Source organism: Cololabis saira, chromosome 15 (genome assembly GCF_033807715.1).
Source record: "Cololabis saira isolate AMF1-May2022 chromosome 15, fColSai1.1, whole genome shotgun sequence".
Taxonomy (NCBI): Eukaryota; Metazoa; Chordata; class Actinopteri; order Beloniformes; family Belonidae; genus Cololabis; species Cololabis saira.
Window position 1 is genome coordinate 358,384 of NC_084601.1, and position 19,117 is coordinate 377,500.

The window sequence follows — 19,117 nt, forward strand, 5'->3', positions numbered from 1 at the left end:
TTGTTCACTCTCACATTTTATATTGTTGAGGAATTTATCAAAAACCAGAATAAAAATCAGAAGTCCGCTCGTGGTATAGAGAGTTTTTAATCAGTAAGCCGGCGGTGGGCATGACCAGCACAGATCAAGTCTGGAGTTGGTATGCCGACCCAGATTGGGTTGGTCAAAGGGTTTTTATACAAAAGTTACAGGAATAAACCAGCCCAGTGAGAACCAGTCAGAGGTGTGAACCTTTAGCTTTGGGACCACCCCTGAGGGATCAGGAAGTCCGTATATGGTCTTTGTCTCTGTGGGGGCTGGAAGTCTCGGCAGGGATGCAAGACGCCGGACATTGCGTGACGTCCTGGCAGGGGTCTTCAGGAACTGGAACCTGCATGTCTATGTCTTAAGGGGACATGAGGCCAAAAGTAATCTGCAAGGTGTCGTTGTGTCCCTGCAGGGGTCATTTGCTGTTGGAATGCTCTGCAAGGCGTAGTTATGTCCCTGCAGGGGGGCCAAACTGTCACAATGCTTCATCAATATGAAGGTTCCAAAGCATCTATGTTTCACCATTAGATTATAAGCTGGTTAATAGAGTAAATCACAAACTGAAAAGGATTAAAGCCTGCGATTCTCTGTCTGACGGGGGAAAGCACGGTGGTTAGCGCTGCAGCCCCACAGCAAGAAGGTTCCTGGTTCAATTTCCGTGTCCGGCACGAGTCTCTCTGTGTGGTATTGGCATGTTCTCCCCGTGCTTGCGTGGGTTTCCTCTAACAGTCCAAATAAACATCATGGTATGTTTGTGCTTGTGGGGTTGCGGCAGGATGGGCATCCAGAGTAAGACTGGGCCGGGTCGCTGTGGCGACGCGTTCATGAACGTCTGACCAACATTCAGACCTGTTGCTGGGATTGTGTTGCTTCATGGATTCATTACCGTCTCCCATTTAAAGTGGGTTTTTTTTTCTTTCGCTTTCAATATTGCTTTTCTCTTTCCTGCTCTTTTTCTTTCTTGCTCTTTATTCTTCTTTTTTTTTTCTTTCTTTTTTTTTTTTTTTTTTGTAGTTGTGTTTCAGGCACCTGTACAGTATTTTTGAACTCACCCTGGTCGTCTCGATTCCTGTTTGCAGCTGGAGCGTCTTCGTCCTCAGCGGGAGTTTGTCAAGTCTCTGTTCTGCATCGGGAAGCGTTTGGCCACGCTGCCCACCAAGGAGCAGAAGACCCAGCGGCTGATCTCGGAGCTGTCGCTGCTCAACTACAAGCTGCCCGCCCGAGTCTGGTTACCCACGGCTGAGCAGCAGCACCACGTGTGCAGGGTGCCCAACACCCAGGCCGTGGTGCTCAACTCCAAGGACAAGGTGACCAACAACGGTCTTCACGCAGCACTAGAAATAACAAGAGCTATTTAATCAACTGTAAATGTGACTGTTTTTAGTAGTACATTGCACTGAAATCTTTCCATCTCCTTCCTCCAGGCGCCTTACATCATTTATGTAGAAGTGTTGAAATGCGACAGCTTCGAGAAGTCTTCGGTTCCTGTCCGGATCCCAGAGACGAGGATTCGTACCACCCGCTCCGTGGAGAACCTGGACTGTGGCACCATGGGTAATGCTCATGGCAGTAACAGTATGACATCAGAGCACAGAGCAGGAAGTTTCTCCACCGTCCCAAACTACGACAACGATGACGAAGCTTGGGCCACCGACGATATTGGACAGCTGCAGGTGGAGGTACTTGGGTTTTTAAAAAGGAAATAAATGAACTTTATCTTGTTCCATGGGTGTTCTGCTCAGGCCCAACTAAAGCCCAGAGTGTCAGTGTCTCCAGGAACTAATACAAGTGTATTTGTGTTGCAGGGCGAGGCTCAGACCAGCAGCAGCGACAATATCAGTCAGTTTTCAGTTGACAGCATCACAAGTCTGGAGAGCAAAGAGCCGGTGTTCATCGCTGCTGGAGACATCAGGTAGATTCTGGCGCTGGAGCTTTGCTGAACATAAACAGACCTGTTGTAAAAGCTTGAACAGTTGCCTTTTGCACACTAAGAAGGAAAACCTTTGTTTGGCATTGTAGACGTCGTCTGTCAGAGAACCTGGCCCACACGCCCACCTCGTTCAGGAGAGACCCCGACGACCCGTCAGCCGTCGCCCTCAAAGAACCTTGGGAGGAGAAAGTCAGGTTTGTCCTTGGAGGAAAACGGCAGAAGTCTCCTCTGTTGCTTTGTTGCGGCGCTGCAATAACTGAGTTTGTCTCCAGGCGGATCAGAGAAGCTTCTCCGTACGGTCACTTGCCAAACTGGAGGCTGCTGTCGGTCATTGTGAAGTGTGGAGACGACTTGAGGCAGGAGCTGCTGGCGTACCAGGTCCTAAAGCAGCTGCAGGTACAGACACACCTGAACTACCTGAAATCCCTGCACACCAAGGACAAACCAGAGTCTCTTTGTAGCTGTCTCGGAGCCTTGCATGGCCTGAAATTCCTGAAAGATTGGCAGTTTTTTGAAAACTTGTTAGAAATGTAGCTCCCAAAATATGATAAATATAAATACAATACAATACAATACAATATACAATACAATACAACTTTATTTATAAAGCAATTTAAAAACACCAACATGGTCCAAAGTGCTGGACAGGCAAATGAAAGACAACACACCATAAGGCACAGGGCACATAAATAAAACAATCATGATAAGTTAAGTCAATAAAAAGGATAAAATAGAAGATAAAAGAATAAAATACTAAAAAGGATAAAATAAGCACAACTGTCTTGCTAAGTGTTAAAAGCCAAGGAGAAAAGGTGGGTTTTAAGAAGAGATTTAAAAACAGACAGAGAGGAGGCCTGTTTGATTTGCTGAGGCAGGTTGTTCCAAAGTTTTGGAGCTGCAACAGCGAAGGCGCGGTCCCCTCTGAGCTTTCTATTAGTTTTAGGCTCTCTCAGGAGCAGCTGATCAGCTGACCTGAGAGAGCGACTGGGGGAATAAGGGTGTAGGAGCTCAGAGAGGTACGGCGGGGCAAGACCATTCAAGGATTTAAAAGCAAATAAAATAATTTTAAAATGAATCCGGGACTGTATGGGCAGCCAGTGAAGGGAGGCTAAAATGGGGGAAATGTGCTCAAATTTGCGAGTGCCAGTTAAAAGGCGTGCTGCAGCATTTTGGACCATCTGGAGTCGGGAGATGGAAGAAGCACTAACCCCCACATAAAGGGCGTTGCAGTAGTCCAGTCTAGTGGGGACAAAGGCATGTATTACTGTTTCAAGCTGCTGTCTTGAAAGAATTGGCTTTATTTTAGCCAGCTGCCGCAAATGATAAAAGCTAGATTTGACAACCGAAATGAACTGAAATATGACTTATCATAAAAAGCACTTCATTCTGCTTGCAGGCACCGGGGTAAAAAATTGTATTCTAAAAAAAAAAAGGAAATCAGAAAACCCCCCAGCACCCAAACAGTGGATCAATGACCTTGGATCATATAGCACTCCAGAAAAAATACTGTATTCTGTAAAAAAAAAAAAAAAAAAAAAACTAGAGACTTTGACCTTATTTGGGGACCTTTTTTGGATTTTTTGCCTTTATTGGACTAATGATCTGAATCATCTAAAATGCCGCTTTTGCACTAGGACTTACTTGGCCCGACTCGGCTCGGCGCGGCTTTACACGGTTCCACTGTGTGTTTTCGCACTGCCAGGGGAGAAGCGGGCAGGTTTGGGTGAAGCTGCTGTGACGTACTCGATTGCGCAACACCTTTGTTCATGTCAGCGCTGATCAGAAATCAGCTGGAGCCGGAGCGCCTGAGAGTAAAACAGCCCGTCTACATCGCTTTTTTAATTTTTTCTTGACAGCCACCAGGTTTATGAACATCTGCACCTCAGAGTTGGATCACCAAACAGACGTTTTGTGCTTTATAATAAAATCGCCGCGAGCCGCCTCGCTCTGACTCCCGCTTCCTGATTCAAACGTCTGACGGCCCCGCCCCCGACCAATCAGAGGCGCGGAGGGTGGTGACGTCCCCGCCCCCCGACCAATCAGTGGCGAGGAGGGTGGTGACCTCAGAAATAGTCCCTTCTCAGCCCGCTAAGAACCTGGCTGAAATGGTTACAGAAAAAAGTACCGACTTGGAGCGGCTTTACCCGTCTCAGCCCTAGTGCGAAAGCGCAAAACGGGGCCATAGTGGGTAGAACCGGGGAGAAGTGAGACTAATGCAAAAGCGCCACTATATTAATGAATGTGTTTACGCAGGACTTGATTATTTAATTTATTATTCATTTGTTCCAGTATTGATAGACCAACCTGATCTCACAAAAATCCGTGAAATGCCCACGACCTCTCACCACTATTTTCCGTGGTACCAACACGGAAACTGGTAAAATTACGTGTGGGCACCACGGATATTGTACCATGCAAAGTCAATGGGATCCGTGGTCGTGATATATACACGAATTATGACATTATTATTATTTATATATTATTCTTTGTTATAGTGGCTAAATTATGCGTTTTTGTCGCGCAAGGTACGGTTTTTTACTGTCAGTTTGTAAAAACATGTTTTTAACGCTGTTTTAGCAGTGTTTTAATGAGGTTTTAATCTGAGCACCACGGATATAGTACTATGCAAAGTCAATGGGAGGCGTGGTCGTGATATAAACACGAATTATGACATTATTATTATTTATATATTATTCTTTGTTATAGTGGCTAAATTATGCGTTTTTGTCGCGCAAGGTACTGTTTTTTACTGTCAGTTTGTAAAAGCCCGTTTTTAACGCTGTTTTAGCAGTGTTTTAATGAGGTTTTAATCTGACCACCACGGATATAGTACTATGCAAAGTCAATGGGAGGCGTGGTCGTGATTTAAACACGTTTTATGACATTATTATTATTTATATATTATTCTTTGTTATAGTGGCTAAATTATGCGTTTTTGTCGCGCAAGGTACTGATTTTTAATGTCAGTTTGTAAAAGCCCGTTTTTAACGCTGTTTTAGCAGTGTTTTAATGAGGTTTTAATCTGACCACCACGGATATAGTACTATGCAAAGTCTCGTTTTTAACGCTGTTTTAAGAAGAGACGGGCGATATTTAAAGTTTCTCCCATTTCGTCAACCACAGGGGATTCCCTGGGCGTCCCGTCAACGTCATAGAGTGACGAGGGGGGATCCTGATCACGTGACGGATGCCCCCGAATAATAATGATAATGCTAATGATAATAGTAATATTAATAATAATAATAAGAAGAAGACGAAGAAGAAGAAGAATGATAATAATAATGATAATGATACTAATAATAATAATAATAATGATAATAATAATAATAAAAATAATAATAATGCTGATAATAATATTAATAATAGTAGTATTCGTAATAGTAATAATAACGGATGTATAACAATTCAGTCTACCACAGCAACGTCACGTCATTCCTCCCTTCACCTGCTCAGTAAGTAACATTACCTCTCATGTTCATTGCTAAAACACAAAATAATATCGCTGTTATTACTTCAATTGTAGAATAGTCTAGTCCCCGTATCGCAACCCAGTCTCACATAAAAACGTACCCTGCCTACGTTGGTCCAAAGTGCAAAAACGTAGAGGGGTTACAATATTGGCCCTTGAAATGTATAACTGTTACATTTTGAAATGTATAACTTCCGGCCCGCTAAAATAAAAGATACAGCCAAACGAATGAATGAAAAAATGAAAATAATCCCTCTGGGATCCCCCTATACGTCATAGTGGACACGTGACAGATGCCCCCGATCGTGTGCCGGTTAATATTTAAGATAGTTAAGTTTAGAGTAAATAAACTAAGTAGGGATGCTGTTATAATAATAATAATTATTATAAATAATTATAAATAATTTGAATTAATTATTAATTATATATCAGACTTAACCTCCAGAAATTAATTAATTATTTATATTAATCATAATATTAATATTTAGTATAATAATAAATACACCTGTAGCACAAACCAGTGTTTATAGCAAACATTCAGAGACATTATCAGCGAAATAGGCAGCAGGACAAAACGTTAAAATAGCACTAATAAATGCATAGATTGATCTTTTCCATCACATACATCTACTCACAATATAAATATACATTTTATGGTCACACTTTGTCTGTTGAAAAATGAGCGGATATATCATTTCTGAACCCTAATGTCAACATCTTAACCCTAAACCGGAAGAGGTTACAGAACTACAATTTGCGCCAAGTTACAATACACAGCATTGTGCTACGTCATAGCTTTTGTAGTTCCAATGAATTAGCGCTTATATAAAACTGATCACGAACTTTGCAAGCTTATTATATGTTTTTAAGGGTGGGAAGCATGCCTGTTCGGTCTGATTTTGACTTTTGTATTGGTAAGAGGGTGAAATCATGTTTTTATAGGTTTTGACCCTATTCAGTGGCGCCCCCTATTGGACTACTGTCGGGCATGATAGTAGAGGTCCAGAGCTTTCCAAAACTGTTGACCCCATGTCTCTAGCATATTTTGTTGTTGAATTATAGGCCTTCAAAAGTGTCACAGGTACAAGGTTCAAAGGGCACACCTGGGGAGCAGGAATTGCCCACAAATCTCATATTGACATATGTTGCTCCTGAGGTCAAGACCTTTCCAACGATGTCTTCACTGTTGTCCTACGACAAAGTTTGATTTTCTTGTTGGTACAGATCATAGATGTTTGACTTGTAGATTCAGAGACCTGTTTAAGGGGCAAGCTGGAAACTAGGGGTGGGCGATATGACCTAAAATCAATATCACGGTATTTTTCATCTTTTGAACGGTGACGGTATAATATCACGGTATTTTTTGGTACGTTTTGGGAGTAGTAGCCTGTCCTGTCCCTTTATGTGAATAAGGTTAATATTTTTATAATATAATAAATAAATGGTAGGTATCCTTATCAAAAAGAGACATGGGAGAGTATTATGCATTCTTCTCAACATATTTATTTGGCAAAAAAACCTAAAGATCTTACTTACTCTGTACAACAAAACAAAAATTAGCAGTTTAGTAACACAAGAACAGTGTAATAATGTGTACTTTTCACAAAAACTAACTCTCTCTTCATCCAAACTCTGATGAAACTAGACATTCAAGTTCTTTGCCAGGAACACCAGCCTGTCAACATTTTCTGGCTTCAGTGATGCCCTGGAACTTGTTACAATATTGCCCCCTGTGCTGAATGCACGCTCTGAGGGTGAGCTTGTGGCTGGGATGCATAAGTATTTTTTTGCCAGGCGGCTAATGCGGGGGAAGTGGGAACATTGGAGACGCCACCACTCCAGTGGATCAGAGTCACTGTCAGCCGTCACCATCAGCAGGTATCCATCTAGCTCCATGTCAATGCCCTGCTGCTTTGGTGGTGCACTGCTACCCTTTTTGAAGAAACTGCCCAGGCTGGTCTTGGGCTTTTTCAGTTGTGCAGGAGCAGTGCTAGTTTCCCTCTTGCTTTGGTCCTCTGTGGAAGAGGCCTGTGTGGCTGTCTTCTCCTTAGTGCTTTGGTTTCTGTAGCCACTCTGCTCCTCACTTCCTCCAACTTTTCAGGTGGCATGTAGGTGGTCTTGAACCGTGGGTCCAGGAATGTTGCCATGGTGAGCAGCTCGTCAGTGGCAGGATCGTTGTATTTTTCGTTCAAATAATCCAGGACCCTCTTCTTGATATCCTCGCACAGTCCTGCTTTATCTTCTTCTGGCTTCAAAATATCTGAATTGAGAAGATGGAGGACTGGCTTAACATAGGAGACACTAACATACTCCTCTCCTGACAGGGCATCTGTAAAATCTTGCAGAGGCTTCAGTGCTTTGGTTATGGCCTCCAACACCTCAATGTCTTGCCAGGTGGGTAGAAGGTGACGTGACTTTTGGTCTGCTGCCAGGACTTGAGTGATGGCCTTCTCCTGCTCCAACACCCTTTCCATCATTTTGACACGGGACCCCCACCTTGTTGGGGATTCTGTGACCAGCTTGTGGGGGGGCAGGTTCAGCTCTGTCTGTGCACTGGTCAGGGCCTTCTTCTTTTTCCAGCTGTAGGAGAATGAACTGACCACTTTTTTGCACATACCTGTGGCCCGTGCAACTCGAGCATCATGTTGGACACTCCTCTCTGGGAAGTAAAAAGAATGAATAAAGATATTAGCATGAGTGGAAAAGTAGGTTATCATAGTTGAAAAACTTAATAAACCATTAACTGAAGAGCAGCATAAGTATTTACAAATAGTACAGCTTTTTCATTTTAAACACAGACATATTGTACATATTTTTAAATTATATTTTTCATATAATCTGATGTTGATATTTGTGTTTTATATGTGTGTTTTTTTTTTACTTTCTGATCCGGTCCCCAGAGGAATCACGGCTAAAAAATACTAACAATGAACAATACAATACTAATGTGGCGGCCTTACATTTATTTTTGTCTTCTTTTATTAAATACAAACAGAAAAGGTCACTTGACAAATTTTCTGAATATGAAATGTTAGGTTTAGATAGTGTAACTTACCAATAGCGTTGTGCAGTCTGTGTCCAAAACATGCGAGTCTTGTCCATTTATTGATTTCCAGAGCGCGCACCATGTTTGCACCGCTGTCAGTTGTCATGCACACCAGATGCGCTTCAGCCAAGCCCCAGGCAGAAAGTGCATCCTTCAGTCCTAACGCAATTATTACTCCGGTGTGGTCTTCAGGGAAGAAGGCGGTCTGTAGGCATCTGCTGCGCAACTTCCAGTCATCATCAATGTAGTGGATGGTGAGGCTAATATATGGCTCAGTGGTCCGGCTGGACCATAAATCAGTAGTGGCCGAGTAGGCTTCAAGGTGCCGAATTTCATTCATGACTCTGTCCCGTACCTCCGTGTACAGCTCTGGCAGACACTTCTGGCTAAAAAATTTCCGACCCGGCAGCTGGTATCTAGAGTCCAGAGTGTGAACCACATGTCTGAAGCCATCTCTCTCCATGGTTTGAATGGGCACCATGTCTTTTGCGATATATAGCGTAATTGCCCTGGTAATATCTTTCCATTTTTTACTACTTTTGTCATAAGGTGTTACAGCAGTAAAGGATGCCTTCAGTGAAAGCTGCGTAGTCTTGGGACGCGCTCCGCTGGCGCTGCTGGCGCTGCCTGCGCTGCTGGTCCCGCTGGTCCCGCTTGCGCTCGTTTTGGCCCGGGTTGCCTCTTCATATTCACGGGCGTGCGTGTTTTTTAGGTGGTGAAACAGGTTGCTTGTGTTTCCACCTTTTGCTGTCACAACACGGCGGCAAACCTTGCATATCACCGACGTTTGCTCCGTGTCGGATGATTTAAAGCCGAACCAGTTCCAAATAACGGAGGTTCCTCCTCTTTTTGGAACGAGAGTTTCCTCTCCAACGGCCTCGGTCTCCGTTCCACTCATCTCTTTTCAGAAATATGCTATAAGTCCGATCTTTTTTTCTGATGTTTCACCAGTCGTTTCTTTATTGATTGCCCAGGTTAAGTGCTCGTTGCGCTAATTGAATGGCCACTCCCTTTTTACCAGCCGCAAAGCTGATACAAATATGTTTTATTTTTTTATTTGCAACAAGATATAGCCTATAATATATAAGGACAGGTATTCAGACCACAGCTGAACGTTTGAAGAAAATGTAATGCCTTATTTAGGCTTATTATTTTATAATTGATTTATTACGGTATTGACGGTATTGAAAAATCCATGTCGTGGCGCAGTGTCACACCGGTGATGACTATGACACCGGTGTACCGCCCACCCCTACTGGAAACAATCAGTCAAAACCTTTTAACGAGTATTTTGTGGCCAGATTTCTTTAAGATATCGATGATAGTATTATACACAGTCATACTATTCAATTTGGACCAGTTCTGAGTTTATTTTCCCCTTTAAATACTGATTGTTTCACCTTTTGAAATTTTCCCATTAACTTAACATGGCTATTTAGAGACCCTTTAACCGCTTCCCCAGTCTGACAGGATGATCCTGGATGATCAAGGATGATCAAATGTATAATATATCATAGTGCTAATACATTTCTGTGTGTTTAAGTTATGCAAACACATCTTAAAAAATGTTTTTAAAAAAAGTTCAAAAGTTCTGGTAACCTCCTTCCGGTTTAGGGTTAAGATGTTGTTTGTGTTCAATAAATGGAGAGGAGACATGGAGCGTGTCTATCACTTCAGCAGTACTTTAAATAACGTTCAACGGTTAACGTTCGAGACATCAGCTGTACAGCACTTCCTGTTTAACAGTCGGGGCAAAACGTTACCATGACAAGGAGGGGGCGGGGACTCCCATTATAACAGAATCCCATAACAGATGTTGACGTTAGGGTTCAGAAATGATATATCCGCTCATTTTTCAACAGACAAAGTGTGACCATAAAATGTATATTTATATTGTGAGTAGATGTATGTGATGGAAAAGATCAATCTATGCATTTATTAGTGCTATTTTAACGTTTTGTCCTGCTGCCTATTTCGCCGACAGAAAGGGTTGCGTTCAGTGGCGTAACGTATTAAACAACGTTTCAAAACAGATCTTTCAGACCTCATCCCTCGATCTATTTTGTTTGTATGAAGTGTTAATGTGGTTTATAATTTGTTTTAATATGGCGTTGTAAGAGCACAAGCTGTTAAAAATAAGGGCAGTAGAATACAGCAGGTAAGTATTTAATTTAGGAGTGTCATCAAACCACACTTTTAAATTGAAGTACTGCTCTGATCGTCACATATAGACGGGATTACATTGGAAGTGTCATACAATTTGGTGTATTCTATTTGTGTCTGAAAATTTCTCGCTAGAAATGTCATCAAACCATCTTTTAAATTGAAGTATATGCATTTTAAAAAAAAAAGAGGAATGGGGAAGCCGCTCGCGGTGATCACCTGCTCCGAGCGTCAAATCTAGCCGCAGACGGGATTACATTGCAGCCAATAGGAGCCTATTTGCGCCTCCGGAGTGAGACTGTGTTGCGTCATTAATCATTGTCTGATAATGTCTCTGAATGTTTGCTATAAACACTGGTTTGTGCTACAGGTGTATTTATTATTATACTAAATATTAATATTATGATTAATATAAATAATTAATTAATTTCTGGAGGTTAAGTCTGATATATAATTAATTCAAATTATTTATAATTATTTATAATTATTATTATAACAGCATCCCTACTTAGTTTATTTACTCTAAACTTAACTATCTTAAATATTAACCGGCACACGATCGGGGGCATCTGTCACGTGTCCACTATGACGTATAGGGGGATCCCAGAGGGATTATTTTCATTTTTTCATTCATTCGTCTGGCTGTATCTTTTATTTTAGCGGGCCGGAAGTTATACATTTCAAAATGTAACCGTTATACATTTCAAGGGCCAATATTGTAACCCCTCTACGTTTTTGCACTTTGGACCAACGTAGGCAGGGTACGTTTTTATGTGAGACTGGGTTGCGATACGGGGACTAGACTATTCTACAATTGAAGTAATAACAGCGATATTATTTTGTGTTTTAGCAATGAACATGAGAGGTAATGTTACTTACTGAGCAGGTGAAGGGAGGAATGACGTGACGTGACGTTGCTGTGGTAGACTGAATTGTTATACATCCGTTATTATTACTATTACGAATACTACTATTATTAATATTCTTCTTCTTCTTCTTCTTCTTCTTCTTCTTCTTCTTCTTCTTCTTCTTCTTCTTCTTCTTCTTCTTCTTCTTCTTCTTCTTCTTCTTCTTCTTCTTCTTCTTCTTCTTCTTCTTCTCCTTCTCCTTCTTCTTCTCCTCCTCCTCCTCCTCCTCCTCCTCCTCCTCCTCCTCCTCCTCCTCCTCCTCCTCCTCCTCCTCCTCCTCCTCCTCCTCCTCCTCCTCCTCCTCCGCATTATTATTCGGGGGCATCCGTCACGTGATCAGGATCCCCCCTCGTCACTCTATGACGTAGAGGGGACGCCCAGGGAATCCCCTGTGGTTGACGAAATGGGAGAAATATCGCCTGTCTCTTCTTAAAACAGCGTTAAAAACGGGCTTTTACAAACTGACATTAAAAATCAGGTCCTTGCGCGACAAAAACGCGTAATTTAGCCACTATAACAAAGAATAATATATAAATAATAATAATGTCATAAAACGTGTTTAAATCACGACCACGCCTCCCATTGACTTTGCATAGTACTATATCCGTGGTGGTCAGATTAAAACCTCATTAAAACACTGCTAAAACAGCGTTAAAAACGGGCTTTTACAAACTGACATTAAAAATCAGTACCTTGCGCGACAAAAACGCATAATTTAGTCACTATAACAAAGAATAATATATAAATAATAATAATGTCATAATTCGTGTATATATCACGACCACGCCTCCCATTGACTTTGCATAGTAATATATCCGTGGTGCTCAGATTAAAACCTCATTAAAACACTGCTAAAACAGCGTTAAAAACGGGCTTTTACAAACTGACATTAAAAATCAGTACCTTGCGCGACAAAAACGCATAATTTAACCACTATAACAAAGAATAATATATAAATAATAATAATGTCATAAAACGTGTTTAAATCACGACCACGCCTCCCATTGACTTTGCATAGTACTATATCCGTGGTGGTCAGAATAAAACCTCATTAAAACACTGCTAAAACAGCGTTAAAAACGGGCTTTTACAAACTGACAGTAAAAAACAGTACCTTGCGCGACAAAAACGCATAATTTAGCCACTATAACAAAGAATAATATATAAATAATAATAATGTCATAATTCGTGTATATATCACGACCACGCCTCCCATTGACTTTGCATAGTACTATATCCGTGGTGCTCAGATTAAAACCTCATTAAAACACTGCTAAAACAGCGTTAAAAAAATGTTTTTACAAACTGACAGTAAAAAACCGTACCTTGCGCGACAAAAACGCATAATTTAGCCACTATAACAAAGAATAATATATAAATAATAATAATGTCATAATTCGTGTATAAATCACGACCACGGATCCCATTGACTTTGCATGGTACAATATCCGTGGTGCCCACACGTAATTTTACCAGTTTCCGTGTTGGTACCACGGAAAATAGTGGTGAGAGGTCGTGGGCATTTCACGGATTTTTGTGAGATCAGGTTGTGATAGACATATGTGAAAAGAAGTTAAATGATTTTGAATGATGTAATCTATTGACCATATGAGGGAAGGGGAGAGGGGTGTGTTGTTGTATTTATTTTTATTTACTTATTTATTTTTTTTTTTTTTTTCTCTTATTATTTATTTATTTAGGTTTAATTATTGTTATGAAAAGTAAAAAAAAAGGGGGGGGGGGGGGGGGGGTATTGATAATTATGTTGTTATTGTAAATCTTATTTTTGTATTGCCCTCAAAGATATCTATACAAAAAAAAGAAATGTAGCTCCCATACCCCAGCTAGTAATGACCTGGTCCCTTGTGTTTGTCCTCAGTCCATCTGGCAGCAGGAGAGGGTCCCTCTGTGGATCAAGCCGTATAAGATTCTGGTGATGTCCTCCGACAGTGGGATGATTGAGCCCGTCCTCAATGCCGTGTCCTTACACCAGGTATGCAAGGATCCTGGGAAACTATCGTTGCCATGTTTTATATTATGAGCAGAAAATCTCAGTAATGCTAAATATGCCATTACACCAGTGACTTTGACGACATACAAACATAATCTATTCATTATTTTTTACCCAGAAACCTATAGCAATGTTTGCTTTCAGTATTTTAAGAATGAAACACTCTTTTTTTTTTTTTGGTTCATTTTCACATTGAGCGCACTCAGATTGACTATTTGGCTTTTATTTTCCCGCCAGGTCAGAAAGCAGAGTCAGCTGTCGCTGCTCGACTACTTCTTGCAGGAGCACGGCAGCTTCACCACCGAGGCGTTCCTCACCGCTCAGAGGAACTTTGTGCAGAGCTGCGCTGGATACAGCCTCATCTGTTACCTGCTGCAGGTGAAGGACAGGTGAGACACTTCCACACAGAGCTGTGCAAACAGCAGCCGTTCTGTGAGCCTCGTTGTTTCTCTACTTCCTGCTCTTTGTCCGGCAGTCAGGTGCAGATAATTATGTTGATTTAAGGTTTTCAGCACACGAAGGAAGTTGACTTTATTTGATTAACTCTGTGTCCACCTGTTTTTTTCTGTCTCCTTCCTCTATTCATTCAAAGTTAGTAATTTGCAGTTTAGGCTGAAGGTCTCAAATCTGAAGTGGGTTTTATTTTTGCAGAAAACTCTGTTTCAAATAAAAAAATAAAAATAAAAAAAAAACGTCCAGAGAGTTTCCCGATTCAGAAACTGTAACATTTAGTTATGAACTGCATTGGAGCAGAAGCAGAAAGTATAGTACATGTATATCTACATCTCATTTTCTCTCTGCAGACACAACGGGAACATCTTGCTGGACTCTGAAGGCCACATCATCCACATCGACTTCGGCTTTATCCTCTCCAGCTCTCCTCGCAACCTTGGCTTCGAGACGTCGGCCTTCAAACTCACGTCAGAGTTTGTTGATGTAAGCCTTGGTGTCTGCTAGCTCTTAAGTTCTTTTGGTAGCTGAACTCCAGCACAGATTTGTTAGTGACGCACTGGATCTGTACCGACACAGACGATAGTTACTTGAGGTCAGCAGAGCTGCTATTACAAACATCTGCACACTTCAATGGTAACAGCTTAAAAAACAAACAAACATAGAACTAGTTAGTTAGTTATTTAGTTAGTTAGTTTTATTTGGTCCATTAGTCAATCAAAACATGCACCACAGTAAAGCAGGATATATAAATAAATGAACCAAAAAAGGTGTAGACTGAAGCCGTAGCTTATATGATGCCTACCCTTTTTTTACAATACATCATATCACAACAAATCAAAATAAAACTACAATACAATTGTGAGGTTAAAGTAAAGTGCTTATCTAAAATGGCCCCAAAGACACACTTTCATTTGATGTTTCAGGTGATGGGTGGTCTGGATGGAGATATGTTCATCTATTACAAGATGCTGATGCTGCAGGGTCTGATTGCAGCCAGAAAACACATGGAGAAGGTGCTGCAGATAGTGGAGATCATGCACCAAGGTAACGCACGTGGAACATGTTCTTTAGAGGTGGTAGTGACGCTTATTCAGATTTAGATTTAGATCTCTCTGTGTAGTGTACATTAATATTTCAGGTAACTATCAGAAGACGCTTAATGGGTTTAACTTGCACCATATAATTACTAAACAATAATTACTTTATCAACTATGTCAATGTTAAAACAATTGCAATAAATTTGACTTGAGGGACTTTTATGTGCCACTTGGTAAAGACAAGCTGTCAGGGAAACTAAATCCCAGTGTTAGAAATGTGGTCATAAACCAACAGCAACTACAAAAAACATTAAGAGATTCAAACCACAAGTTGGTGACACCAAAAAGCCTGGCTACGACATCATCTGTCAGTGTCCATAAGTATATCCCGTTCTGTGTGTCCTTGTCCTCCAGGGTCCCCCCTGCCCTGTTTCCACGGCTCCAGCACCATCCGGGGCCTGAAGGAGCGTTTCCACATGTCCCTGACGGAGGAGCAGCTGCAGCTGCTGGTGGAGCAGCTGGTGGACGGATCCATGCGCTCCATCACCACAAAACTCTACGACTCCTTCCAGTACGTCACCAACGGCATCATGTGACCCGAGACGTCGGCCTGACCACAGTGACATTTAAACTCTGACCCACTCTGCAAACAGAAGTGGGGTCTTCATGGGGGTTTTCCTGAGTGGAAACTTGGAGCTGAATGTGGACCCGCTGAGATTTAACGGATATGCACCTCCTGGTTCTTCTGTCATTTAATAGATGGATAACATCAGGTTTTTGTTGGGATCTTGGAAAGTAGAGAATCTGGAACCTTTTCAGGATCAGAAGAATGCTGAACTAGCTGGAGGTATCAGACTGTTACCAACGCAGCTGCCTGAGATGGATTTAATTTCCAGAGTTGAATTGGAGCTGAACCAGAACACAAACTGCTGCTTTCAGGGACCTTCAAGTTTCTGGATCAGTTCAGATCTGGCCGTGGCTGCTGAGAGGTTTGAGTGGAGACAAAAATCATCATTCCATCACTGAGGAATAATTTAGTCCATTTCTGGGTTGAACTTGTGCAGTTTAACAAAAATTGGGATGTCACTACTTTTGACTTTTTAATCACATTAATGGGTCATCTACTAAACTAACTGGCAACAGAGCTTGTTTCCTTGTTTATCATTCTCACTGGTAATTTCAGGATTATAGTCATTGTTTTTTTCCTCTGATCTCCTTTAGAAGCAAATGAGAAAATATTAGAGCATCCATCAGTATTGTCTACTAGTTTTATAAATGGAAAACCAGATTAAGAGACATCTTCTGAAACCAAAACCACAGAGATCAGATGATGGCAAATCTCTTCACAAAAAGGTTCTCAGTCATGATATTCTCGCAAATGTTGGGTACTTTATTAAACTTGCCAGCAAAGTTGCTGCAGTAACAAGTTTCATTATCTCACTAATATGAGATAAAACATGCATGTGATGAAATACGACCATGAATATGGGTTTATTTTTTTTCCTCTAAGAGTAGAACAGTTCTAACTGCAAAAAAAAGTATTGATGAAACTGATTCATTGTAACTCCCTCATTTTAAGTATTCTGAGATCATATCCTTATAAAACTGTTAAATTTATTTTAACTGCAGACGGTAAAACTGATTTGATGGTAGTCTGTTTGACCTGATGGTCGTCAGGTCGGCCCAGCGGGCAGAAACACCAGCACGACGTCTCTACCGATCGGAGGACTTTCAGTATTTGCGGTTGTTCTTAAAGAACAGAAACACTAAACGGTTAAAGCACAGTCTGAACGTGGTGGGGTTTTGTTTTTGTTTTCTCTTGATCTGTTCTCTCAACATTTAGAGAAAGCGGTTTAAATAGAAAGGGACTTTAATGTTATCATCTTTTGTTGATTTGAAAAGGTTGTTCTGCCTTTTCCTCAACGTATTGAATTTCAGTGATTTCACCGGACACTAATCATAACTTTAGAGAAAAGACGTCGTCATCAAAACAAATCATGAACGCTGGGTATCAAGCTCTGTGCTGAAGTCTCTCTGTGTCAACATGTGAAATGACCACTAAATTATATTTGGCAACACACACTCATAGTTTTTACTGTCCAAAATGGTGGTAAAGTATCCATCATGGAAGAGCAGCCCCTCTACTCGTTAGGTAACACTGTCACCACAACATTTGTGACATTTTGAATCTTTTTTCTAACAGAATTTCTCTTTAACTGGAATACACCTGGTTTCGATGCATTACTGTAATAACTGTAATACGAGGTGCCCAAATTTGGATGAAGTTGACCGCAGTATGTTCAATGAACAAGGAGTGGAGCGGCAGCTTGAGAGGGCAGGAAACTGACTGAAGGAGAAAATTTGAAAAATTTGCTCCGTTTCATGTAATTTTACTTCCATATTAAAACATTAACTTGGTATTTAAACTGGATCCGGGCTTCTCGTGAACTGGAACAACCATCATATTCTGTAGGAAACATGAAACTGTGAACAAACTATTACAAATGCAAATAACCCGTGTAGAAATGCCTTTGAGCTGCTCGGTCTGATTGCTAGCAGAGGGTAACCTGTGGTTTTCAAAAATAAGTCTCTACATATCTTGACCTGTTATCTTTAGTAAATGTCGCAAACAGTGTGATATTTTATAAATAAGGCTTCTTATGAGTTATAAATAAATGTTGGTTGCTTGATCTGATAAGTAACAGTTTCTTCAGATCTATCACTCACATCGGGATGTGAGGTTTCAGACGAGCAGTTTCTAAACTGATGGGAGAGTTCGATCACCCCGGCCGAGGTCACTGAGGTGGTTCGTCAGCTCCTCAGTGGCACCGGGGGTGGATGAGATTCACCCTGAGTACCTCAAGTCTCTGGATGTCGTAGGGCTGTCTTGGTTGACACGCCTCTGCGACATCGCATGGAGGAAGGGGACAGTGGCTGTTTAAAAAGGGGGACAGGAAAGTGTGTTCTCCAGTCCCCTGCCCCTTCTCAACCTTTCCCCGACCCTGCACCCCAACCTGGGGCTTGATGATTGGGCCGGAGCTTCGGGGGCTGCGTGCTGGCCTGCAGTCCCCACCCCCGGTCATCCCGCTGCTGCTTCCACCTGCCTGCGGTCCCCACCCCCGGTCATCCCGCTGCTGCTTCCATCTGCCTGCGGTCCCCACCCCCGGTCATCCCGCTGCTGCTTCCACCTGCCTGCTGTGTGCTGTCGACCTCCCCAACCCCCCATTCTGGCCCTCGGCAGGAGGGTCCCCCCTTATGATCCAGGTCCTGGTCCAGGTTTCTTCCCTCCTAAAGGGGAGTTTTTCTTGCCACTGTTTGGCCTAAGGCTTTTCTCCCACTAGGGGAGTTTTTCTTGCCACTGTTTGGCTTAAGGCTTTTCTCCCACTAGGGGAGTTTCTACCTGCCCCGGGGAAGACCCAGGACACGCTGGAGAGACTGTCTCTCGGCTGGCCTTGGAACGTCTCGGACTCCCCTCGGAAGAGATGGAGGGAGAGTCTGGGGTGAAGGAAGTCTGGGCATCTTGTAGAGAATCCTTTGGGGACCCCCACATAAACTAAGTTTTTCCTATAAGTACTAACTCCTTCATCCATGGACTTGAAGAAAAACACTGGAGTCAGGTTTTGGCTGGTTTTCCGTTCAAATACTGCAAAGGTTTTTATTGTAAGAATTACAATCAGTACCAAACACAGGAGAGCCGACTCCCGGTGACCAACTCTGAAAACTTGTAGATTTTTACTCCTCTTTTATACTGTTCAAAAAGCAGGGGCCGCCCCCCAACTTCACCAGTCTTTCTCCGTTATACGCAACCTGTCTCATTTACGCTCCCATCAGACAGGTTCTGCCTTCAATTCAAACCCAAACAGGCCCCATATCTATGACATCACTGGTATATGTGTACAATTTTAGCGCATACAAATTACTTTTTCTGTTCCCATCTGTTGACATTTGGCCCCGCATCTATATGTCTTCTGCAACCAAATTCACCTCTCCTTTATTACCTGACGCCTATTACGCTCCAATACTTTCCTGTCTGACGTCAGATAGTGTCTTTTCTTCTTCTGGCTCCACATCCC

The 19,117-nt window shown here is 41.9% G+C and overlaps 1 protein-coding gene across 1 annotated transcript in view; it reads left to right on the forward strand.

Moving 5' to 3' along the window:
- LOC133461178 (phosphatidylinositol 4-kinase beta-like) overlaps nucleotides 1-19,117 on the forward strand; it is a 42,189-nt gene that overhangs the window by 22,587 nt on the left and 485 nt on the right. The window contains exons 5-14 of the mRNA XM_061741978.1: nucleotides 1,107-1,334; nucleotides 1,452-1,706; nucleotides 1,833-1,939; nucleotides 2,047-2,151; nucleotides 2,230-2,353; nucleotides 13,423-13,536; nucleotides 13,792-13,943; nucleotides 14,358-14,490; nucleotides 14,931-15,051; nucleotides 15,459-19,117. The exon at nucleotides 15,459-19,117 is cut by the window's right edge and continues 485 nt beyond it. Of these exons, the coding sequence (XP_061597962.1) occupies nucleotides 1,107-1,334; nucleotides 1,452-1,706; nucleotides 1,833-1,939; nucleotides 2,047-2,151; nucleotides 2,230-2,353; nucleotides 13,423-13,536; nucleotides 13,792-13,943; nucleotides 14,358-14,490; nucleotides 14,931-15,051; nucleotides 15,459-15,640 (1,521 nt within the window). The 3' untranslated portion in view covers nucleotides 15,641-19,117. The remainder of the gene's footprint in view (nucleotides 1-1,106; nucleotides 1,335-1,451; nucleotides 1,707-1,832; nucleotides 1,940-2,046; nucleotides 2,152-2,229; nucleotides 2,354-13,422; nucleotides 13,537-13,791; nucleotides 13,944-14,357; nucleotides 14,491-14,930; nucleotides 15,052-15,458) is intronic.